This window comes from Canis aureus, chromosome 3 (genome assembly GCF_053574225.1).
Source record: "Canis aureus isolate CA01 chromosome 3, VMU_Caureus_v.1.0, whole genome shotgun sequence".
In the NCBI taxonomy this organism is placed as follows: Eukaryota; Metazoa; Chordata; class Mammalia; order Carnivora; family Canidae; genus Canis; species Canis aureus.
The window spans coordinates 66,595,913-66,623,009 of NC_135613.1; the positions used below are offsets into that span (position 1 = coordinate 66,595,913).

Consider the following 27,097-nt stretch of genomic DNA (forward strand, 5'->3'; position numbering starts at 1 on the left):
GTGGGTTTTTCCCAAGGTATTACCAAAACCAAGCTCACATCTATGTGTTGTGTATTTTTTTAATATCCTGAAATAAAATTTAGATTGAGTTCCAAAAGTTAATTATAGTCAGACTAGCTTAAAATGCCTTAAGGTGCTCAAATGCCTTAAAGTACTTAAATATCCATAAAGCATCAAATAGAATGGCTTTTGTTTAAATGCTAGCAAGTACTGAAAATATGTGTTTATGGAATCCTGAACCGTAAGTCATTTCTGACATATAATAAGGGTGTATGTGAAAACACCTACATTTTTAAGTGAAAGAGAAACCAGCACATGAGCACTGTATGTGCCTCAGTTAAACAAGTTTATGATGTGATCCCACTATGTATTAAAATGATAATTAAGTGTAATTATTCTACAAGATAGATGAGGTTCATGAGCAGTAAGGAAATACTGGACAAGACAGCGGTGAATCCAGTGTCAAAAAAGGAAGCCACTACCTTTCTGGGCTTTCACCGTCTGTTCTTCAATTTGCCGCAGCCGCTCCATCAGCTCCTCCTTTTCCCGTTCTATCCTTTCTTTCTCCTTTTCTGCTATCTCCCTTTTCTTCTTTTCATTCTCTAGTTGTGCCCTGAAGAGGAATTAAAATTATTGTTATAAAAAAAAATAAAAATAAAAAATAAAATTATTGTTATAAACAAATATGCAGAAATATTTACACGAAACCTAAGAACTGTGAGTACACCAAGAAGAAACTAAGTATAAATATTTTAAGAGTCTTCATTATATTCAGCTGGGCTTAAAAAAACTGCAACAACAACGACAACAAAAAAACAAAAAAAACCCCATGGAGTTAAAAACATCAGACTGCCCTGGTACATGCACACATACTGGAATATAATGCATTTCTTTCTGTGGGGTCACAGAAAATGTAGTCTAGGATATTAAAAGGGGTAGCTGGGTGGCTCAGTCTGTTAAGCATCTGCCTTTGGCTTAGGTCATGATCCTAAGTTGGCTTCTCTTTTTCCACCTTTCCCCCCATTCGTATTCATGCTCTCTCACATAAATAAAATCTTTTAAAAAAGGTATTAAAAATTTAGCCATTTTGGAAAGATTTTCAAGGGACAAATTTACAAAACAGCTAGGAAAGTAATATTGTCAAATACATCCCTGTGTGCAAAGCATGTTTTTGATGCAGACTTGAATGTGAGGAAAAATTAGGAGATTTATCACTGCAACTGCATACTCAGTGAATTCTGACACGTTACAGGCCACCACAAAAACAGTTAACTGAACAGTTCCCCTTGAGAGAAATAAGAAAAGCTTGATAGAGAGCACACAGGTTATTTTACTTTTAATAGTTTAATTAATTAAAATAACCTGGGAGGGCAACAATTTTCAATCATTAACATGAATTAACACATTTTTCATTCCTAAAGTAGTACCAACTTATGCTTAGATAGAAATGGTAAATCAGTTTTATCTCCTTTGACAACTCCATTAGAATGACAGTAGGTGTCCAATACTGCTTAAGACAGATCATCCTGAGAGTGAAAGACCACCTCCTCCACTCTGCTGCATCTGCCAGGGGCCTAATGAGACTATTTCTCTTAAATACATCCCACTCACTCATCACACAACTACTGAGAGACTACCATGGATCAGACTTCATGTGAAGGTCAGAAATATAAAGATGAATAAGAATTAGATGAAGTACTACCAGATAATACTATTTCATAAATTTAATCAATATTCCTATTATTTTAATGGGAATAATTTCTTTTTTAGTGTAAAAAAATCAATTATTTCATCTCTGATATATATCTGACTACATCTAAATATTCTCAAAAAGGACATCACTGCCATTTGGTGTCAATTCTGAATTTCAGGTACAAAACCCTGTAATTTCTCAACTTCCAGTCTCTGATAAACTCATCAGCAAAGTTTTACTAATCAAGTTTTTTTCCCTTACTCTATACACCTAAATTTCAAACTTCCCACAGTTCCTAGATATTTATCTGTCCCCACCACAGAAAGAGACTCCAACTTTGGGGCAACAGCTAAAACAGACAGTTAATGGTGACCTCCTAGTACACCAAGCCAAAACCTGAAGTGTAAGGGTTTCTCCTCTAAGTCTGAAGCCCACTTCTAACTTTCAAGTCTTAGTAAAGTCCCCCTTACCCCATGAAGCCTCCTGTGATTAAGCTAAGAGAAATTTAAGTTTTTATTTAGAGTCTTGGTTTGGAAACACTCATTTGACCAAGTTATTCTAGTTTAAGAGCATAAATAGCATATTGATAAACTATCAATTCTCTGGACTAACATGCAGAAAATATTTAGAATACCTTACTTTTTAAAGACTATCAGATGAACTCAATTACATTTTTCTTTTTTCTTTTTTTTTAAGATTTTATTTATTTATTTGAGAGAGAGCAAGAGAGCACAAGCAGGGGGAGCAGCAGAGGCAGAGGGAGAGGGAGAGGGAGAAGCAAACACGGAGCAGGGAGCCTGATGCAGGGTTTGATCCCAGACCCAAGCCAAAGGCAGACACTTCACCAACTGAGCCATCCAGGTACCCTTTGATTACATTTTTCTTAAGTGAAAATTAAGAGCTAATTTATATTCAGCTTCTACTCAGACTATACATTAATAATATTAAAAATTATTATACTAGGTACTATTTATTAAGCATGAGGTACTTTGCCAAATGTCTGTATACCACTGTCAGTATTTCTCACAGAAATCTTTGCAACCTTGAAGCTGGGTCCTACTGACACAGGCAGCCAGTTATGATTGGCTACATATCAGTATGTGGGTATCTGAGTCTAAATTGTCTCCATTTAAAAAAAATTGTTTTAAGATTTTATTTATTTTTCATGAAAGACACACAGAGAGAGAGAGAGACAGAGGCAGAAACAGGCAGAGAGAGAAGCAGGCTCCGTGCAGGGAGCCCGATGTGGGACTCTATTCAAGGATCATGCCCTGGGCCAAAGGCAGACGCTCAACCGCTGAGCCACCCAGGCATCCCAAATGTCTCCATTTTTAAATGTGGTAACAATTTTAGCTATTATAAAACATGTTCAGGAATTACAGAATGAGTTAGCATTTAACTTGGATGTAAATAACTGAGAGCATAGACTGCAGAGGCCAACAACCCCTGGTATATAACGTCAATTTCAATGCCAAAACCCCAAAGTTATGGGAGTTAAGGGGCAGAGAGTATGGCCACACATCCCAAGGTACTGTAGGGAAAGAGGTCCCTGACTGACCAGCTACTATTCTTGTCTGAGAGCTTCCAGCAGTACAGCTCTGAGCATTCCCCAAGTATTTTTGCTGGCTGCTCTGCCAATGGGCTTGACCAAAACTGTTTCCACATATACAGTTGTCATTTTTCTCTTTCTGAACTGTAAAACAGGGAATAAATGAAAACTTGGCATGCCATTTCTGAAAGACCTGCCATACCCCCATGTGGCTAGACTAATATAAAATATCCTTAGATGTTCAAATGAATTAAATAGCTACTAAATTCCTACAGTGTACAAGGCAGTCAATAAATGTCTGCTAATGAAAGATTGTAAAATGTATTCAAGACAGAAACCATGGAATTGTTATTGTGGGAGAAAAGAAACAAAGTCTTTCACTTTCATCTAAGCTTTAGAGTAACTCAAATACAGCACCATCACCAAATGGTACTTATTAATCATACTACATATACTAGAAGCCATACAGCACTCTCCTCTACATGTGAGAAATAAAGGACAAATCGGGGTGCCTGGGTGGCTCAGTTATTTAAGTGTCTGCCTTTGATTCAGGTCATGATCCTTTGGTCCTGGGATGGAGCCCTGCATGGGGCTCCCTGGTCAGCAGGGAGTCTGCTTCTCCCTCTGATTGTGCTCTCAAATAAATAGAATCTTAAAACAAAAAGACAAATGGAAAAATATATTTAATAATATAAATAATATAGCAACACCACACATAAGCAGAACAGCTGGACATTTTATGGAGTGATGAGTATGGAATGATTTTTTTAACTTGTAACAGGAGATCTTAGAGATGGGCCATGATGAAAAGGGAAGGGAGAAAGAGAGAATGAGGATAAGTGTGAATGTGCATATAAGAAAGAAGGAAAAAAGGAAAAAAAAGCTTGTCTTTGAGAGAGACAGAAAGGCTACGATGGGTATGAATATATAGAAAGTAAAGCACAATAAAGAACTACTTTAATGAGCATGGAAGACTAGAATCACAACATGATCCTAAGCCACATGAGAGCAGTAAAAAATGAGTGATCCCAGTCAATTCAATATAGTATCTTTAATGATGGGGTAGGGATTACTAGAAAGTTTCATGCCTATATAAAAAATGTCTAGTGATGCAGTAAACTAAGGCACAGCCTCTAAGGCAGACAACCTGAGGAGAGCTATCTAAATTACACAGAATATTTAAGAAAAAAACAACTATGACAAAAACCCATCATTAAACACAAACATTATGTGTTTAGTAGCAAAATTTTATCCAGCAGAGCATCCACTTAATTCTTGGATTCATATCATGTTATTTCCTGTACATTTGAAATATAAGTTTAAATATGTTTATGGCCCTTCTGTTTTATTTAGGATCTACTCTATTTCTCAGAGTACTGTGTTATTCTATACTACAAAGATTTCCTCAATAAAAGTTAACTGTAGGGCAGCCCTGGTGGCGCAGCGGTTTAGCGCCGCCTGCAGTCCAGGGCGTGATCCTGGAGACCCTGGATCGAGTCCCACGTCAGGCTCTCTGTATGATGCCTGCTTCTCCCTCTGCCTGTGTCTCTGCCTCTCTCTCTCTGTCTCTATGAATAAATAAATAAAATCTTAAAAAAAAAAAATAAGGCAGAGGATTTCATTGGAGTTCCTCTATAAAAAAAAAAAAAAAAAAAAGTTAACTGTAGGTTGGTCTCTAAATTTTTTCAAATAAAATAAAAAGTCCAAATCAATCTAGAATCAAATTTGGGAATTAAGCCGCTGGACCCAGTAATCTGGTTCCAGGGTCAATAATAGGCTTTCATTCAGCATCTTTCCATTTTCAAAACTCTAATATATATTTAATAGTATCTTTTTTCAAAAGTCTAAGTGAACCTGGTTAAAGAGAAAAATCAGTGTTATTGGCAGGGGTACTGGTGTTGCTCTGTACAGTGACTTTTCACTTGAGTTCTGCAGTGTCATTAACATTGTTTAAAGCAAAATATCCAGCTGGGTGCCTGGGTGGCTCAGCTGGTTGAGTGTCCAACTCTTGATTTCAGCTCCAGTCATTTCAGGGTCATGAGATTAAGCCCCACATCAGGCTCCACACTCAGCACAGAGTTGGCATGTTCCGCCCTCCCCCATTTGTGCATGTGTTCTCTCTCTCTCAAATAAATAAATACATAAAATCTTTTTTAAAAAATAAAGCAAAATTTTTACTCAGCAATTCTTACCCACAAGCAAAACAAACTTGGAAAATTCCAAATGTATACAGTACACAAACCAATGTCAGTGAAAAGCAAGCATGTTAAAAAAAAAAAAAAAAAACACATCTATGAATTCATGAAAGTTACTTTCCAGAAATAACTGTCAAAGATTTCTAATTTGAAAAGTATATGCACTCATTTTAAAAGAGAATAAGGCTAATACTCAATTTTAGTACAATGAAAACAATGTAAAAACGTAAACTCAGAGTATGTCAAAGAAACAGGCATTCTTAAATTTTAGACCATGTACTTGATTAAGAATCAAAGCCTTAAATTCCTTACCTTTCCAACTGCTTCTGATGTTTCTCCTCCCTCGCCTGAGCCTTCATCTGCTGCACTTCAATAGTATCAGGCTTCCTTCTTCGCATGTAGAGTTCATGGTTTCCCATACATAAAGCCAAAATCCGCTTATTGATTCTCAAACGAGGTGCATAAAAAACAAAATCCTAAACATAAAGTTTCTGAATTTAAAATCTTCCTGAAGGATAGTACTTCACAATAATCTGTACTAAATTTTAGTATGTGGTATGAATTCTAACGTCATATTACACACAGTTTAAAAATCATAAATTTCCCAACTCCTAGCAAATATGCCATATTTGCACATAATTGTGAAGTTTATCAACAAACAAGTGTTTTTAACTGCTTCTTAGGAATAGTGATTATTTTCAATTACCTCCTTATAATAAACATCACATACCTTATAGTTGAATCTCAGTTAAAATATTTACATGTTATAAAAAAGATAAAAACCTTGTATTTTTATTAACACACATCATTTTATCAGCAGTAAAGTAAAACTATGGAAAGGGAATGTTTCTCAGGAGCAAATCAATAAATGAAAAATGCTACTCTTCAAATGGTATCACAGCAAAGTGGCAGAAATTTAAAAAGAGTTAACACAGAAAACATAAAAGAATTTTACTTACAGGTGCCTTTTTGTCGATTGGCTTTATAACAAATTTTTTGTCATTAAATGAAATATTTCTGATTTCACTCCAGGGAAAACCAATTTTAGGTGTTAACCTTAAAAAATGAGAGCATTCCTTTAATTAAAAGCAGGAAACAAAAGACAAAATTTGTAACATTTTGGGGCCAAATTAGCCGAATGACTCTTCTTAAGAGCATAAGACTTTCAAATGCATTAACTTATATTTGTGAATAACATTAAAAACACTGAATCTCAGTATCTTTGAAAGGATTAATTTTATGGTATGTGAATTATATCTCATTAGAAAAAAATTTAGACATTCACATATACAAAAGTTTGGATAAATGGTAGAGCTGGATTTCCAACTTTAAGAAATACAAGTTACCCCCATCTTGCCACACTGCACATAAAGATTTAAGGAATCAAATTGGAATTTTGTTTCTGCTTTTCAATGTATTTTACTATTTCAGACTACCCATGAAATGTGTCAGTGTTATCCAATAACAAGTGTGCAAAAAGATTATGATACCCTTACTGGCCAAAAGGTACCTTGTTAGTCTTCTAAGAACAGAGTATGAATTTCTACCTATTTATAGTCCTTTTAATTCTCACACAGATTATGAACTGCAGCACAGCAAATAATTTTTCTACATAAAACTTTGTTTCTCACTATCCATGTGTTCTACTGTCCTCTACTGGCTGAGGGAACATAGTATTTAAGGTAACGTTGTACCACATTTACATGTTATTTTGAAAAATCCTAAAGCAATTTCCTCATATAATTCTCTCAACAATCTTTTGAAGTAAACTTGGCGGTTATATGAATTTCAAAGAGTTAACAACTTGATCATGGTCACAAAGGCAATTAGTAGCAGAGCTGGTAAAAGAACCTAACTAAGCTTTTAAAGTTATACCCCATTTTGATTTTTTAAAAAATCTTTTGGAAATATAAATAGATTTTAACTATTTTTAAAAAAATGAATCAGTACAGTAAGACCAAAATCCCCTTTGTCCATAATCTCCAACCTCAGTGACTCCCATTCTGAGCTAATCCCCTCTCTTTCATATTCCCTATCTTTATCTGTAATCATATCTATAATGGGTAGTCCAGGATAAATTAATTCAATAATTTTTAAAAGAAAGAAAAGCAAAATGATTTGGTCCACAAAAATTAGTCTCCAAGTTTTTGCTTTTCAAAAATTTCAAAAGATCATCTTCTGAATGACCTAGCATTTTAACTTGCTTTGTAATATAAATAAAAAATATCTATCAGAGCAAAATTAGTAGAATGCTCTTTTGGACTTAGTATATATTGTTAGAAATGTGTATTTTATTAGATATTTGTAATAATGAAACTAAATTCTATAACCAACCAGAATAAAGAGAAATGCATTAGAAAAAGGCATTACTGACATGGACCTAAATGCTTATGTGGTATAGCAAAGGAAGAAAGTTTTTTTTTTTTTTTTTTTTTTTTTTTTTTTATTTATGATAGTCACAGAGAGAGAGAGAGGCACAGAGACACAGGCAGAGGGAGAAGCAGGCTCCATGCACCGGGAGCCTGATGTGGGATTCGATCCTGGGTCTCCAGGATCGCGCCCTGGGCCAAAGGCAAACGCCAAACCGCTGCGCCACCCAGGGATCCCAGGAAGAAAGTATTAATAAGCAACTGTAGCTATCATTCCTAAAAGTATTTTAAGAGTCTGACATACTCTATATTAATACAAAAATTAATACCTGGTCAATTTCAAAACAAAATTACACTGTTCACTATGCTTAATACAGTGATATTCTACTTTACTGATGTCTGAAAATATTCAAAACAATTCCTGTGTCTTAAAAAAGATATTATAAAAATATAATAAATCATATATCAATTTGTTTCATTGCTCTTGACTTATGTCAATTAATTTCAATTAATATATTAATTTCAAGTTATATGCCATGCATAATATTTAAGGAATTATTCTTCACCTATAAAGCGAACAAATTTTAATTAATTTACTAGACAGAACTCACAAGAGATCATATAAAAGTGAATCATCATCCCATCTGAAAAATACACTGAGAAGTAGAATGCTGAAATGTTGCAAAAAATGGAGACATAAGATCTATATGGCATTAAGTAATCTTTTAAGTAGGAGGAAAAGAAAAAAAGTAACCAAGCCAAAAAAAGAACTTTTACAAACACAACCTAAGATTAAAGCCATATTAATCACTGATTAATGACCAGTTCACTGTAGCTAATTTACTCACTTGTCATCATGCTCATAAATATTCAGACCCAAAGCATCAACGCCTAGCCACAATTCAGTTCCCTTTTTATTTTTTATTTCAAAATAGTTGACTCCATACATTTCTAGATCTTGGGCAATCTTCAGGTATTCCATCATAGAATCTTCCCTGTTGAAATAAAGCTTACTGTAAAACATACTGAAGTAAAAGTAATGCCAAACAAATTACAAAAATACTTTGGATTAAAAATTAGCTTTATATTGACTCATATAAGTCGAATGATCTTTGGGGATAATCTGATGTATGAAATAAAAATACTTTAAGTTGAGGAAAAACACAGCCACCCAAATACCTCAGCATTCCTCTGTGCTCTTCATGCCAGTTCTGTATTCTTTCTTCCCACTGTTCTTTTGTCAGTTTGTGTTGTTCCAAAACACTATGAGGAAAAAAAAAAAAAATCTATGAAAATGTTACCATGATTCAAAATTAATATTCATTTAAAAGTCTAGAATCATTCAGTATCTTAACTGCAGCAGCTGTCATAAAAATCTATATACATGATAAAATTGCAAAAACTAATAAATATATACACATACACAAATGACTGCATGTAAAAATCGATGAAATCTGAATCAGGTTGGCGTATTTTATCAATATCCTGATTGTGATATAGTATTCATTATGCAAGCTGGGAGAAGGATATTCAGAATCCCTTTATTTCTTACAATTGCATATGAATCTATAATTATCTCAAAATAATAATTTCAGGATCCTGAAATTATTTTAAATAATACATGTTTTTAAGACAGTTATAAAGATAGTCTATAGGAATTCAACTGTTTCAAATGAATAAACTACTGGGCCAAAAAAAGAAAAATGACTTTCTCATTATAAATAGAAAAATTAGAGAAGAGAGTAAAAATCAGAATTCTTGGGCCTTAATTTCTTCTTTTACTCTATGTATTTTCTTTTCTTGGTGGTAAATTTAATTTTCTTAGTTTCTACAAGTAATACCTTACATAAAATTATACAAGTGGAAAGTTTTACTTTTTACCACCCTATGTCCTCCAAATAATTTTTTATAGTTTTTTTTACTCTTCCAGTGTTCCTTATGCAAATGTAAGCAAACATACTTTCTCTACTACTGATATTTTAACACCAAACCAGCAAATTCAACATGCATATAATTTACCTGCTCCACACTATAGGTGATTTCAATTCTCCTTAAAACATATAGTGATAATTATACATTTTTCTTTACTGGTGAATCCTCAGATCCTACTTTACTAATAGCAAAAGCTGTGGCATTAAAATATTATTGTTTAGCTGAATAAAAATTTTACATGAAACCCGGGAGTTTTTGGCAGTATAAAGGAATCTCAGAATATAATCTTCCCTTGCACAAGTTACTCACCATGTAGAATGGATTCCTTAATGGGGTCTTAGACACACCATTAGATTCTTACTATGCACTGCTCCTTTTTCAATGTACCCTCTTTTAAGCTCTTGGCTTTTGGGGGAGTTTTGTCTTCCCCCTTAGGGCACTTAAGTTTCCACATTTTTCTTGTCTTTATACCTTCTCCTGATGCCTGGCCTCGATTGCTTACGGAAAGGAATGCAATCAGCCTTGAGACCATAATCAGTACAGACAACTGCTGGTATCATGATATTAACTAAATCTGAAGGTATGGGTTAATTAAATTGGATGCCACTAAGATAGATGTTATAGCTTTTTATATCCTGCATTTCAAATCTCATTTATTTGTATTTTATATAATTGCCTGTACTATAAATCTGCATGACTTGTTTGCTGGTATTCAAAAATTCCCACTTTCTTTCTTCTGTCCACATAAAGGAGTCCTTCATGCCTAAGGCTAATCTATCCAACTTGGCTTTAAACCTGTCTACTATCTGGGTCTTAAAAGGACTTCTCCCTTTCTCAGGATCGATCTATCTATCTATCCACCATCATTTATGACAGGGCGCATATCTGTTGTCCCCTGCATACATGTTTATATCATCATATATACTTCTTTGTGTTACAGAGGGGAAAGGACCACATCCATGTTGCTCACCACTAAATGCCCAGTGCCAATACTGAAGAGGTACTCAAAAATTTGCAGAGAGAATAAAGGAATTAAAATAAATCAGTTCTTTCCCATCTTTTAAAGAACAGGTCTATGAACTCATCCTTCCCTAGCTTTTTCTGCTTTTTCACAACCAAACTTCTTCCAAGAGCTATCCATATTCACTATCTTTCATTTCTAAACCTCACATCCACTGCCCCTAATCCACCACAGTCTGGCTGCAATCACCAATACCATAATGAAGCTGCTTTTACTAAGGTCACTACCAATCCCCTTACTGTTAAACCCAAGAGACACATTAATTCTCTCTCATACTCAACCTCTTTGTTATTATTTGATGCTGCTGATCAGTCTCTCCTTAAAGCTTCCTTGTACCTTGGCTTCCATGACTAACAGTCCTCTGGTAGAATTCTTGACTCTCTGGCCATTTTTCCTCAATTTGCTTTACGGAATCCTCTTTCCCTGTACCCAAAAATTAAGTTCCAACAAGATCTGTCTGAGGCCTTTTGCTCATTCTGTATGTACTTTCAGGTCCATCTCCTTCATACCCATAAGATAATTATCTATTTGCTGATTATTCCCAAAACTGTATCTATCGTTCAGGCTGCTCTCCAAGAGCTAGACCCACACCTACAAATGAGTATTAGTTACCTCCCTCGGTTATACAGCAGATGTTTCAAACACAACCGATTCAAAACAGAAATCTTCCTCCTCTAAAACATATTCCTTTTCCCCATACCTTGGCAAAAAGGTATCACCAACTACCCAGATGCCCACGTCAGAAACCTAACCATAAAAACTTATTTCTATCTAGGCTCTTTTCAAAGGAGAAAGTGATACTCCCTGGTAGAGCTGGTTAACTACATCACCAGAGAGCTTAAAAGTATGGTGGGAGAAGAAATTGTTTATCTGGGCTTTTCTATATAAGAATTAAAAACAGCCATCAAAATCATCAAATTGTATGCGATTTATGATCACAAAATAACCTGATTACTAATTTCCCCCTCATACTTACACAGTGAGAAAAAGTGTGTATCTCATACACAGAATAAGTAAGTCACTGTGAAGGTATTTCCTCCATTCTAAATATTAATATTCTGATTTTATGATATGCTTATGAGTAAGCTTAGATAGCCTGAAATAGCCCTCCAAAGGCTACCAACTTGAAGAACACCTGACTGGACCTTCAAAATTAAAGACCAAACCCTGGGACGTCTGGGTGGCTCAGCAGTTGAGACTTTGGCTCAGGGCATGGTCCCAGTCTGGGGATCTGGTTCGACATCGGGCTCCCTGTGGGGAGCCTGCTTCTCCCTCTATGTCTCTACTTCTCTCTGTGTCTCTCAGGAATAAATGAATAAAATCTTTAAAAAATAATAAATAAAAATAAAATAAAGACCAAATCCTGAAGAGCATGTGCTATCTTCCTTCTTTTTAAACAAAGTGGGTTATAGCACACATACATTTAAAAAAATTAAATTGTGCTTAAGTGTGATACCAGTATTTAAAAATATTTTTTAAAAATCACATGAGTATTAAAGCTAAGCCAATTAGTTCATCTGGTGCTCAACCACACAGCAATCTAATATAACATTAAAAGAACCACCATCTATGATATACCTGAGATTAAAACATGCCTATTCTTTTATGAATCATTAGGAAATTTTAAGGGTAATTTTGATTATATATAATATTTACCTTCTATATTGATTTAAAACATAATCTGTATCTTTTACTAAATAGAAGTTATATCTCAATTTTGGTATAGAACTGTGGAATCACTGTATTATACACTTGAACGTAACACTATGCCAATTATACTTTAATAAAAACTAAAAATAAATTAAAAAATTAAACCTCAACTAAAAGTAAAAACTAATGCTTATCTGAAATGAAATTCTATGGTGCCACTAATCAACTTTTAAGTCAATGCTTTAAAAAAAATCTGAGACCGAGAATTTGGTGTTGGAATAATAATCAAAACTAAACATGTAGGCTAACAGGTATCTCATATTCCTGATTCTTTGGTGAAAAGTTCGTATTATTTTGCCCTCTGAGAAAACTGTTATTGTAATAGTATTACAGTGTAACAGTAAACAGTGTAACATTTTTTAAAAAGATTTTATTTATTTATTCACCAGGGATACAGAGAGAGAGAGAAAGGCAGAGACACAGAGGGAGAAGCAGGCTCCATGCAGGAAGCCTGACATGGGACTCGATCCCCAGACTCCAGGATCACGCCCTGGGCTGAAGGCAGGCGCTAAACCGCTGAACCACCCAGGGATCCCCAACAGTGTAACTTTTAATAATCAATTAAGGCTACCGTGCCTAATGATATCTTATAAAGCATATATTAATACAATACAACTTATTAATACAAAATAAACATTAATGGCTACAACCAAAGGAAACAAATAAAAGTAGACATGAAGTAGTTTTCTTACTTCATGCATATTACTTCTGAAAAAGAAACTATCATCTAAGAGTTTAAATACTATAAGGAAGTAGTGCAACAATGAAATTTTAGGTGAATAATACACAATTTTGCATTTAAAGAGATTTTAAAATTCAGAATTTGGATTAAGCGCAGTAACACCTTCTCTTCGAGTTCTAAAAGAAAGATCTCCAAGTATGCTACTCTTATAAACTGAGATATTTTAAAGTAATACTTGACACTGTATTTTTTGTACACTTCCTAGTTAAAACTGTGAAACATTTAGTTCATGTTCTATAATCATAAACCATAAGATAGGCAGAGCAGGATTAATGTTTTTTTTAATTTTTTTTTAAATTTTTTTTATTTATGATAGTCACAGAGAGAGAGAGAGAGAGGCAGAGACACAGGCAGAGGGAGAAGCAGGCTCCATGCACCGGGAGCCCGACGTGGGATTCGATCCCGGGTCTCCAGGATCACGGCCTGGGCCAAAGGCAGGCGCTAAACCGCTGCGCCACCCAGGGATCCCAGAGCAGGATTATTATTCCCATTTCACATATTCAGATACAGAGGCTCAGAGATTTCTGGTTATGCACCTAAGTTCACATATAGTAAAGGATAGAACTAATACTCAAATACTAGGTCTTCTGCCTAATGATTTTTTTCCTATGTCATGCTATTTTAGAATGACTATTATAGAAGCAGCCATATACTGAATATGAGAGCAGAGCACTAGACTAGGGAGTCTAGAAAATGAGTTTAAAACACCCTTTAGGGTGTGCCTGGCTGGCTCAGTCAGAAGAATATGAGACTCTTGATCTTCAGGGCTGTGAATTCGGGCCCCACAGAGGGTTTAGGGATTACTTAAATAAACGTAAAACAAAACAAAAACATTTTAAAAAGTTAGAAACTTAATTGTATAGAAGAGATATAGTCTGGCGCTTATTATTCTCAAAGTATTGCTGAGGCACCTATCTGCCTGTGTGGGAATTTTTACCAAGCAGCAGCAGTCACACCCTCCCCCAAGCCCAAATTACCACTACTTCCATTTACTGCTTATCCTGTGGGAATGAGGAGAAGAGGCAGGAGGTTTAGGTGAGTACACCACATATAAACCTATGTAGCTACTGGATCATGACTTTTAAAAGTATATTCTCTCTGATCCAGCTAGCAACCTAAGAAAATATTTTATAATTTACAAATTTCTGAAATGTCACTCTTCAGAGAACATAAAAACATATTTCACTTACCGCTGGGGTAGGAGTCTATCATTAGCCAGGTAGCCTGGTTTATGAATCTCTTTATTATAGTCTCCGTATTTGGCTTGGACAGCATAGGAAGCCAAAAGAACTGCAGTTTCTGGCGGACAATAGATCTCATCATTTAAGATAGCTTCCTTAACTTGCAAGAAGAAAAGTCTCTGGGTTATTTCTTGAATTAATTCCTCAGAAACATCTTCAGGAAAGAATTTAGCTCTAAATTTGAACTGTAAAGGATTCTCTTTTTTAACATCTTGCTGTGTCACCTGGAACAGTGATTTCAAGCATAATCAACAAAAATCGCAAGTTCACATCAAACTCTTTTGAAGAAAGTAGGATGTGAAACACAAACAAGATTCTAAATCCATAAGACTAGTGTGCAAGACTCTAAACTTATAAAAAGGTATGTGAGAAAAAAGATTTTATGCGCTAACAAATGTCTTGACCTATGACTCATACATAGGTCCTGTCTTATAACGAAACTGAAATTTCCCTTGAAAAGCTTATCCTATAGATACTCAAATCAAAGTCAAAACAGTATTCAGTTACATCTAATAAACCTTTATTAGGTGTTAAGTTTTCAAACAGGTAAAGTGAACATTTCTTTTTTCTAAAACCTAAGTTAATGGTAACTTACTGAATTAAACGACATAACACCTTTAATAACTCAGAGATAATTCTAATTGTAAAAGGAGACTTGAAATTAGACTCTGAGCTTCTCTAGTACAAATTCCTGATCACAATAATTTCAAAGTAATTTAATTATTAGCTTAGTTTTATACCTATTTTACCTTTTTATTTAGTTTAAGCCATGTAGAATAACCTTTGCTGTCCACATACTGCAGTCCAAAAAACCACACCTCACGCAAACCAACTGTTTTCACCACCTTAAAAAAAGAGGTTCAATTTCAGTTCAACATTCACAGTCTAATTAAATAATATATTTCAAAAGAAAAACAAAACTACATGGGCATTATAGATATATTTATTTGCTAGAGTTCTTTCTTAAACAGAAATATAGTAATTAAAAGAACATTTCTTAAAACCTAAATTCAGGTTTTGTATATTTTGTCTCATTTCAATCTTATTTGATCCACTTTTTTTTATTTGTTCTCATCTCCCATCATGACCCCAATAGATTAACAAGAAATATGGGAAATAGATACAAAACTACCATAATCCCACTATCCTATTTCAATGTATTCCTACAACTACACAACTAAGTAGGCAAAGCATAGTATCATTTTGGTGATAGGAGTCTCTGAGGACATTTAAAAGCCAATACCCCAGGTTATCCAACTGGTCATTTCATATCCACTTCTACTACCCTTCACTCACCATCAGATATTCTGTTCTTCCCTTATTGAGCAATAAACAATTCTTGGAACTTGCTCCAACTGTACGTTTCTACAGCCCTGCTCACATTTTTTCTTCTGCCTAGAATGTTTCTTCTGTATTTTTACCACCCAGTGAATAATTTATTCCTCAAGACCCAGCTCAACTAACAAGCCTTCTGTGAATAAAGCTGTCCTACTATATAGAGAAAATTAATCACTTGATGTTCCCATAGTATTTTATCTATACTGTTACTGGAAAATTTACTCTATTATAGGGGTATCAAGGGGTGCAGGGGGCCCTCTATTATCATAAAGAACTGTATGATTACTGGTGTGTCTATTTACCCTCCCTTCACTGCTTAAAACTAAGAACAGACATTACTGCCTTATTCATCTCAAAGCATGACTGGCCTGTGCCGGACACTCAAAGCATTGGAATGGCTAAAGTGGTGAGTGAGGACCCACCTAGGAATGCACCAACACTTGCAAAAGCATATTTAAAAAAAAAAATCTCTATTAAAACAAAATGAGGCAAATGAGCCGAGAGGTGAGAATTTATTAATATTGTAAAAGCTTTACAGAAAGATTCAACATTAATTTTTTTCTTTAGAAGATCTTCTCTATTTTAGAAAGAGAATGAGAAAATCTGCAAATAGGGTGAGGAGCAGAGGGGGAGGGAGAAAGAAGGGGAGAGGATCTCCAGCAGACTCCATGCTGAGCATGGAGCCAGACATGGGGCTTCATCTCACGACTCTGAGATCATGACCTGAGTTGAAACCAAAATTTGGATCATTGGTTTTTTTGTTTTTTTTTTTTAAGATTTTATTTATTCATAGAGACACAGAGAGAGAGAGAGGCAGAGACACAGGCAGAGGGAGAAGCAGGCTCCATGCAGAGAGCCTGACGCGGTACTCGATCCAGGGTCTCCAGGATCGCGCCCTGTGCCAAAGGCAGGCGCTAAACCGCTGCGCCACCAGGGCTGCCCCAAAATTTGGATCATTAACCAACTGAGCCACCCAGGTGCCCTTCAACATTAGTTTTAAAGTGATAAATATTCTTGGCTTATTTTTTAAAAATATAAAAACAGGGGCACCTGGGTGGCTAAGTGGTTGAGCATCTGCCTTTGGCTCAGGTTGTGATCCCGGGGTCCTGGGATCGAATGCCACATCAGGCTCCCCACAGGGAGCCTGCTTATCCCTCTGACTATGTCTCTGCGTCTGTGTCTCTCATGAATCTTTAAAAAAGCAAAAAATCTAAAGACATATCAGGCTTTTGGATTTCATGAGAGCATACCAAACCCTTCAGTTTACTTTCCTTCTCTTAAAATTTTTTTAAATTTTAAATTTTTAAATTTTTGAAATTTTTTCACTGAAATTACACACACCAAAATAAAGATAGGAGATATCATCAGGACTCAGAGTGATACAAAAACTGACCAATGCCAAACAACCAAAACTTTAATATAACAGAGAAGATCCCAAATAATTTAACTTTGCCAAAAGACAGGCTGTCCCAACAGAGGAGCCCCAGAAAGGATTCCAGCTCATAGTGGCAGAGTAGGGAATTTTCATAGGTCAAGACAGGAGTGTATCAAAGTAGCTCGGCTCAGTTTCTGTCTCTAGATTTTGTGTGATTTCTGATGCCTAAGTAAAGGTGGGATTTGCCACTGTGGGCACGAAGGATAGGACCTTACCTAACTTGAGACTATCAAACACCAAGAAGAACAAAAGAGCTCAGCTATGAGCTCAGATCAGCCCTATCTCTTCAGCACCTTCCCTACTACTTCTCAAAGCGTTCTCAGAAACTTTCACATACTTTCATAAATAAAAAACAAAAACAAAAACAAAACCTGGGCACTTTACTACAATATATGTATATTTACCTAGAAATTATACACATACACTCACACTAATGCATTATGAAAGCATTTATTTTTAAAGTAACTACAAAAAGACAAAAATATAAGCAAACATTTTAGTATTTTTTCCTTACATTCTAACAGATCATGTAGAATGCTTCTTCGGGGTATGATACTCTAATCCCACAGGTAGAAGCTGGAAGAGGATGATAGTACAGGAAGAATCAGGGAGCAAACCAAAGGACCTCAAGCACTCAAGTAGAGTCCCCTACACATAGCTGCTAGCCTCAAGCTCATCATAATCAGAAGTGGGCTTTGCTACTGATGGACTCATGTTGCTACGTACCCTCATTTGAGAGGGCCCGTCTCTAGTCTATTCCTGGCCTAACCCTGAACCCTTCGTATCTGCCAATGCATTCCATAATACCACCATACCCAAAGTAAAGCCTTCTTTTAGACCCTTATATTTGGGCTCAAGAGAAGTTGTGGGGAAACAACAGTGACTCTAAGAATTAACTGCTGAGAGAGCATATTACAGATAATACTCCTTAACCTAGAACTTCATTTACACTATGAAGTGTGTGTGTATGTGTATCAAATACAGAATTAACATGGATTCTCATTTAATTCCCACAGCCTTCTAAGGGAAGAGTGCTATCATTACCCTAATTGCACAAATGAAACCTTAAGGCACAGAGAGTAATTTGTCCCAAGTCAAACGCTACAGCTGGGACTCCACTGCAGGCACTGTGGCTTCAGAGCCCACATTTTTAAACTACTACACAATCCTGCACTATAATAAATGAGGTTTCCTTTCTCCTGATATCTAAACTAAAGTAATTCTACTTAATAAAAAACAAGTAATTTATTTCTTAGTATACAATACCAAAGAAGCCCACTTGCTGATTAGCTGACTACCACAAACATTTCCCTCACTATAAATAACATTTCAACTTGCTATGAAGTTAAGTACAACGAATGCTAACTCCGTTCATATTTTTATTCAAATAAGATTGATGATATATTTACAAACAGGAAGCTTAGAAGAAACAACAGAAGTAGATCAGAGTTCACAATGTAAAATATGTATAAGGTATGGCATATGTAGATGCTTATGATTTTAAGAATTTGTTCACTCTACAAAAAACCTTTCATGTTACAAAAGACCTTAACAGGACTTTCAAGATCATCAGTTACCTAATCAGAAAGATTAAGTATACTACTTTGTCAAGAAAGAAACAACTTCCTAGGAATTTTAAAATTTTGTACCATATTTTAGATTAATATATGATAGAATGATACCTAATAAAAGCAAAATATCTACTAGGTTACTTATTGCTGTATGCTAGAAACTCTCCTGTTCTGTTCTCCAAGGTCAAGGAGGTCTGACCACAGACTACTACTCTCCTGCCCATGTGTAAAAGTTCATGTAAACATCCTCTCTTGAGTCTCATGCCCTCAACACCTTCCCCCCCTTATAATCATCAAGTCACACTCCTAATTACTTGGCCACTGGGCACCAATCTCCATCCTCTCCTTCTCAATAAAACATCACTTACAACACATATTGCATCACCTGGGGAGCTTAAATAAATAAATACATAAAATACTAATGATTTCCAGTAGTCCCCAGAGAATTAAATCAGACTCTCTGGAGGTGGTCACCAAGCATTGCCTTTTTTTCTTTTCCTAAAGCTTCACAGATGACTCAAATATGTACTCAAGAGTGAGAAAAAAAATACAGGACCAGTAGTCCAAATTCATTAACATGATACCCATGTTAGCTTATCACGAGCCTATGACACCAAACTGCCGTCAGGTGCCTACTTACAGCCTGTAATTCTTGGGCCTTTGCCCCTGCCATCCCCTCTGGCTAGGATCTCCACCCATTCCACCATGTACAGTATCTTTTAATTCCTTTCAATCCTCATTACAATGCTTTCCTTAAAGGATGCTAAGGAAATACTTGCTAATAATTATTTTTTTAAAAAGTCCTGTCTCTCCAATCTATACAGCTGTTCAACTTAACTGAATAGGTACTATGAAAAATTCTAAGTGCCACACTATTGCAATACCAGTAAAGTTACAGAAAAACATACAAAGAATTTGTAAAAGCTTCCACTCTAAGTTGTCAAAAGTTGCGAACTTCATGTGGTTAAATGATACCTGGTCAAAAAGTTGTTTGCCAGTCGTATTGGGCTGAATGGCAAATTCCAGCTCAGCATCCATGGTGGTTACTCTTACATTGATCTGCAATAAAAACAGAAGGGAAAATCACTATCAAAAGAATATACTAGTTAAGCATTAAACATGAGGCAATATTTTTATATAATTTATAAAATAAAGCGTAATATGCAGGCAATAAAGAGCTACTACAAAATTATACCTAAGATTTTCTTTTTTAAAATGATAAACTTTGATTTTAATCACAGGAAATCTTAAATCTATTTTAAAAAGACCTTACAAAGTCCTCTTTTAAAAACATTTATTGAATATTTGGAATACACTAGACACTAGGACATTAGCTTTCCATGTTCTCATTTAAGCCCTGAAACAATACTAGGAAATATGTTCATTTCTACAGAAACTAGAAGGGTTCTCATTACTTACCCAAGGACACAGAGGTATCAAACAGCAGAGTAGGTCTTTCCGCTGAGACATAACTCCAAATTCTTTGAATGGTATCCACTATTCCATTTTTCAACACCAAGTTCAGATACTCAATTTTATTCCAATTGCAAAACTATTCAATTTATAAAAAGTACTCATCCACTGACCTTTATTTGTTAGACTCTATTTTAAATTATTTTTTCTATAAATACATTCCTAGCTGGATATCTCACCAAAAACTTAACATGCCTTAACTAAAATAATTTTAACTTCAGAATAGCACCTTCATCACTTAGAATTCACCACCATGTGGTACAAATCGATTTAACTTTAACTCACACTATGAGAACTCTAAATCTGACTCACGTTTTTTTTACTCATTCTTAACAACCACACCTCTGTATATGTAGCTTTTCTCTGAAATACCTTTTCTAATCAAATAAATCTTATAAATCTATTATTTATAATAATATCTATTAGGAAATATTCATACACATAAAACAACACATGTAGCATATGTAAACAATAAAGCATAATAACAAAAAACCTACTGTGATATAATAAATATATATTTGGTCTTCATTGTTTCCTGGCCGAGAGCTCCTAAAACCTTTGGAATTTCCTGAATGCTAGAAGTTAGTGGAGTATTCGGTCATTTATAAGCCCCTGAATTTACACTAAATGACTCCTAATGACTCTCATGGACCCCTATACACCTTCAGGATGGAGACTGGTAAGAATCAACCAGGTAATTAGAGCCACCCACTCCAACCTCCAGGGAGGAGAGGCTGGGATGTGAGTTAATCATCAATGGCCAATGATTTAATACCTCATGCTTCATCATGGAAACTTAAAAAAAAAAAAAAAAAAAAGCCTAAACAAAGGAATTCACAGACAGCTTCCAAGTTGGTGAATGCATCCACATGCAAAGAGAAAGGTGGACCTCAAATTCTACAAGGACAGAAGCTCCTGTGCTCAGGATCTTTCTGGACCTTGACCTATGTACCTCTTCTTCATCTTTATCTTTCACCCAGATCCTTATAATACCCTATATATTAACCACTAACAATAAATAAAAGTTTTTCCTGGAGTTGTATGAGCTATTACAGAGAATTATAGTACCTGAGGAGGGGATCATCGGAATCTCCTATGTGTAGCCAAGTGAGAAATGTGGGTAACATGGGACCCACTACTTGTGATTGGCATCTGAAGCGGACAGCAGTCCTCTGGGACTGAGCCCCTAACCTATAGTGTCTGTGCTAATCTGGGTAGCTGGTGTCAGAATGAATTAAACTGCAAAAATACATAACCGATGTCTACCTAGATGTAGAGAATTGTTTGATGTGAAAAACTTAAACATTACCAGAAATTTTGAGTAAAGAAAGTTTTCCTTTACCCATAAATCTACTATTCAACTTATTAACTAGAAATGGCAAATAATTCTATAGATGCCAATGTATTTCTTGTGAATTTCTCTGTCCCCAATCCCCCACAGGTAAGCACTAACCGGAATTTTCTATTTGTCATTCTTTTAAAAGAATGGTTTGACCACAAATGTAGGTATCTCTACATAAAGTAATTAGTTTTTTTTTTTATTTTGAGCTGTATTAAAGTTGTACAGTACTGGCTAAGCAAGTCTTCCTTCATGATGTGGGCCATGGTTACATGAGTATATTTACTTTATGAAAATTCATCAGATGCAATGAAACGCTGGGACACCTGCACCCCGATGTTTATAGCAGCAATGTCCACAATAGCCAAACTGTGGAAGGAGCCTTGGTGTCCATCGAAAGATGAATGGATAAAGATGTGGTTTATGTATACAATGGAATATTCCTCAGCCATTAGAAATGACAAATACCCACCATTTGCTTCAACGTGGATGGAACTGGAGGGTATTATGCTGAGTGCAGTAAGTCAATCGGAGAAGGACAAACATGATATGGTCTCATTCATTTGGGGAATATAAAAAATAGTGAAAGGGAATATAAGGGAAGGGAGAAGAAATGTGTGGGAAATATCAGAAAGGGAGACTGAACACAAAGACTCCTAACTCTGGGAAACAAACTAGGGGTGGTGGAAGGGGAGGAGGGCGGGGAGTGGGGCTGAATGGGTGACGGGCACTGAGGGGTCACTTGACGGGATGAGCACGGGGTGTTATTCTATATGCTGGTAAATTGAACACCAATACAAAATAAATTTATTATAAAAAAAAGAAAACTTATCAACTACACGCAATATGTTCTTCTCAGTATGTATATTCTATTTCAATAAAAAGTTTAAACAAAAATTATACTTCATTGTAGTTTCCTTTTTCACTATTTCTAGGATTTATTGATTTTTTCTGTGAGTAGTTGCAATTCACTCATTTTTACTGCTATACGATTACTGCTGGACGATAATTTACCTATTTTTTTTGTCAATAGATATATATCTCAATATGGTCTTACTATGCAGATCTGATTCCTAAAGAGGCTAACAATATTTTTGCATGCGTAGTACGCAGAATTCTAAGGTGGACTCCATGATCTCCATTTCCTGGTGTTAGTCTCATGATGATGCTACATTTTGTAGATGTACTTAAAGTTACTAACCAGTTGACTGCAAAACTGGAAGATTATGTGAGTAAAGCTAAGCTATTCATAGGAGTCCTTTAAAAGCAAAGCATTTTCTCTGATTGAAGAAGTCAGAGAAACTCAAAGTGTGACAGGAATTTGACATAAAGGAGGTTCTCCACAACTGAGCTGGAGAGGCCATGGGACAAGGACCCGACACCAGCCTCTAGGAACTAAGAGTAACTCCTGGTCAATAGCTAGTAAGAAAATGGGAACTTCATCCTCCAGTAAAGAAGGATGGATCATTTTTACAAGAAAATGAATTCTGCCAATAGGAATAAGCTTGAAAGAGAACCCAGAGCTCCAGCTGAGAATATGGCTGGGGTAAACCTTGATTTCAGGCTCGTGTGACCCTAAGCAAAGAACCCAACCACATTATCCCATATTTCTAACCTACAAAACTGTGAGTTATTAATGGGTATGGCTCTAAGCTACTAAATTGTGGTAATTTGTTATAGAATAATATAAAACTAACATAATACGTTTATTGACCACTTAGTCTCCCCATCTTTAGAAATGTCTGTTAATATCTATTGCTTATTTATCTATTAGGCTGTCTTTTTCTTTTTACTATGTAGGATGTCTTTATGTATTCTACATATTAATCCTTTGTTATTTTTAATCACAAAAAAAATTGTATTTCTCCCAGTTGGTAGTTTGCATTCTACTTTAGGACATGTCCTTCTTTACAGTAAACACATTCTTAATTTTAATGTTGAATTTATCAACATTTTACATACAAGTATCAATTTTTTCGGCCAATTTAAGAAATCTTCCTCCACTGTGGACTCATAAAAATGTGCTTATATTTCTTTCTTTTTTTTTTTAGATTTTATTTATCTATCCATTAGAGAAACAACCGCTGAGCCACCCAGGTGTCCCAAAGTTCTATTTCATCCTATAGTTCTATTTTTCAAAATTTGTCTTCAATGATTTTTGCTTATGCTCTGAGATAGAGGTCTAATTTCATTTTTTAATTCCTGTAACAATAATGATATGGAGATTTAAAATATCTAAGTGATATATATTGGTTAGTTAATTTGCTTCTTAAAGACTACTGTGTCACAGACCAAATCTCTATAAGGTAGAGTCTGAATCTGTGCTATTCTATTGCACTGGTTGATTAACTGTTCTGTCAAATCCACGCTGTCTTAATTACAACATCTTTAAATAAGTCTTGCTATCTGGTAGGGAAAGTCTCCTCTCATTATCTTCAAAACTAACAGAATTATAGCTGGATGTATGGCTACTGAGCTATAGGAGAACATTTCCCAAGGCCTCTTGCAATTAGATATGGCTCTGTGACTAAGCTCTCACCCACAGAACAAGAGCAGAAGAGATAGAGACCACTTTTGGGCCTCAGCATAAAATAGCAAGCATGCTTCTCTGCTTTTTCCTCTCTTGTTGCTGAAACCCAGACAGAGCAGTAACACCTTAAACTATGGAGATAATAATAATCCTCTAGGCCAGAAGTTCTCAAACTTCTTGGTCTCACCATCTCTTTACACACTTAAAAATTACCAAGCATAGGGGATCCCTGGGTGGCTCAGCGGTTTAGCGCCTGCCTTTGGCCCAGGGCGTGATATTGGAGTCCCAGGATTGAGTCCCACATCGGGCTCCCTGTACAGAGCCTGCTTCTCCCTCTGCCTGTGTCTCTGCCTCTGTGTGTCTCTCATGAATAAATAAATAAAATCTTAAAAAAAAAAAATTACCAAACACCCCCAAAAGTTTTTGTGGCTTATCTATCTACATTTACCACATTAGAAATTAAAACTGAGAAACTTAAAATAGTAATTCATTTAAATACAATAACCTTATTAGATATTAACATAAATAAAAATACAAATATTACTTATAATTTTTAATAAAAAAGCACTATAATACAACTTTTAGAGCTTTTTCATTTCTTCCTAGCAATAATAATAATACCCTGATATATTAAGGGTAATCAAAGCACTTATTAAATCACCTTTACGTTATAACTTAAAAACTTGACCAAGATTACATATCTAGTAAGTATGAAGCTGAGCCAATAGGATCAGTGAAAAATAAACAAAACATGGAAATCAAATTTCTCCAAGCTTTCTGTTTTGAAAAATCAGACTCTTTTCTCTTTTGCAGAGGGGCAGGTAAGGGGGGGCTAATTATATCCTGACCTAAGAAATTTACAAGATAAAAGTATATTACTATTAACAACATGTTTTCCTCCAGAATTTTATTAGTTAATAATATATAATTTATATCCAACTGCATATACAATTTTGAATCCTTACTGTAAGGAATAATAAATGTTTTACACTTGATTATAGTAAGTTTTCCAAAGTAATTGTAAAGTTTCATGTTCCTATCAGAAATATCAACAGTTCTGGTTGCTTCTCATCCTTACCAACACTTGATATTATCAATCTTTTAATTTTAGCCCTTAAGGTGACTATAAAATGGCAACTCATTGTAGTTTTGTTTCTCTGTAATGAAAGATATAGAGGATCTTTTCATGTGTCTGCTAGTTATTAATACGTTTTTTGAAGTATCTGTTAAAAGTTTTTGCCCATTTTTTAAAAATTGGGTTATCTTACTGCGTTCCAGAAGAACTTTATCTTGCAATTACTTTCTCCCATTCTGTTTTATCTTTTCATTTTTTTATTGCTGTCTTTCAAAAACAAAAGTTTTTAATTCTGATAAAATCCAATGTGTTTTTTTTTTAATAGTTCAAACTTTCTATATGTTATCTAAGAAACTGCCTATCCCAGTGTCACAAATGTTTTCTTATGTTTTCTAGCAATTTTATATTTTGGGCTTTTGTATTTATTCTATGCTCCACTTAAAGTTAATTTTGTGTGTAAATTGTGAGATAAGTGTCAATATTCATGTTCTTCTCTACGGATAACCCTTTGTTCCAACACTATATGTTAGAAAGAACTTTATTTCCCCATTGAATTGTGTGAAAATCTTGTCAAAAATCTAATGAATGCATATGTGTAGTTATATTTTTGTTCCACCAATTCTATTTTATCTGTCCTTTCACCAATACCACATTGTCTTATTCTTCTAGCTTACGAAGAAGTCTTAAAATCCAGAAGTGTGAACTTTCTTCACACTTCACACTTTCAAAGAAGAAAGTGTTCCAACTTTCTTCTTTATAAAAATTGCTTTAGCTATGCCATATAAATTCTGGAAGTTCTTTTTTTTTTTTTTTTTTTTAAATTTATTTATGATAGTCACACACAGAGAGAGAGAGAGAGAGGCAGAGACACAGGCAGAGAGAAAAGCAGGCTCCATGAACCGGAAGCCCGATGTGGGATTCGATCCCGGGTCTCCAGGATCGCGCCCTGAGCCAAAGGCAAGCGCCAAACCGCTGCGCCACCCAGGGATCCCAAATTCTGGAAGTTCTATAGACATTTTACAATCAGCTCATCCATGTTAGCCAAAGAAACTGCTAGTAATTGCATTCAATCTACCATTACATTTGTGTAGGAGTGACAACTTAATATTTTCTAGACATATCTATTAACATTACAGAATATTATCCCATATATTTAGGTCTTGAATTTCTCACAAGTTTTCAGTGTAGAGATTTTATATAGCTTCTGTAAATTTATTCCTAAGTATTTTATATCTTTGATGCTGTTACAAATAGACATTTTTACTTTATTTTTCAAATTTTGCTACTAGTATATAAGAAAGGTCATGGATTTTAAAAAATATAACCTTGGGTCCAACAATCTCGCTAAATCAGTTATAGTTCTAGTAGCTGTTTCTAGATTCTTGAAGATTTTCTGCATAAACAATCATGTCATCTGCAAACAGGAAAATTTACTTCTTCCTGTCTGATGTTAATGCCTTTTATTTCTTCTTATTCTTCTCTCCTTCCAACAATGCAAATTCATACTTTGTTACCTACCTGTTGAGTCCTTAAAGTAATTCCAAAGAGATATTCATGCCAGCCAGAAACCTCCAATAGCTATTAACCAATGATTTGCTTAAAAAGATAATTGGCCAAAAGAAATATTGAAAAAAAATCCCAATTTTGTTAGATGAAGTAAAAACATTTATGCCAAGAGAAGAAAAATAAACGTCAAGAACTATATAATTATAAAACTAAGTAAAATCATATATACACCCTAAAATTTAAAAAAATAGAAAACTATATGAGCATTGGTAGCAGTAGAATCAAAGCTAGAATTATGAGAAAATTAATGCATGGATCCTTCCAACTTTTCATTAATTCCTCCCATCTAACAAGAAGTTACTATTTACTAAGCACTGA

The 27,097-nt window shown here is 35.0% G+C and overlaps 1 protein-coding gene across 5 annotated transcripts in view; it reads right to left on the reverse strand.

Moving 5' to 3' along the window:
- Nucleotides 1–27,097, reverse strand: part of RDX (radixin) — an 87,185-nt gene that overhangs the window by 42,809 nt on the left and 17,279 nt on the right. For all 5 annotated transcript variants that reach the window (XM_077893404.1, XM_077893407.1, XM_077893406.1 and 2 more), the window contains exons 4-11: nucleotides 19,772–19,855; nucleotides 15,202–15,297; nucleotides 14,402–14,676; nucleotides 8,986–9,069; nucleotides 8,655–8,801; nucleotides 6,397–6,493; nucleotides 5,750–5,913; nucleotides 483–613 (exon numbers count right to left, since the gene is read on the reverse strand). In XM_077893404.1, the coding sequence (XP_077749530.1) occupies nucleotides 483–613; nucleotides 5,750–5,913; nucleotides 6,397–6,493; nucleotides 8,655–8,801; nucleotides 8,986–9,069; nucleotides 14,402–14,676; nucleotides 15,202–15,297; nucleotides 19,772–19,855 (1,078 nt within the window). The remainder of the gene's footprint in view (nucleotides 1–482; nucleotides 614–5,749; nucleotides 5,914–6,396; nucleotides 6,494–8,654; nucleotides 8,802–8,985; nucleotides 9,070–14,401; nucleotides 14,677–15,201; nucleotides 15,298–19,771; nucleotides 19,856–27,097) is intronic.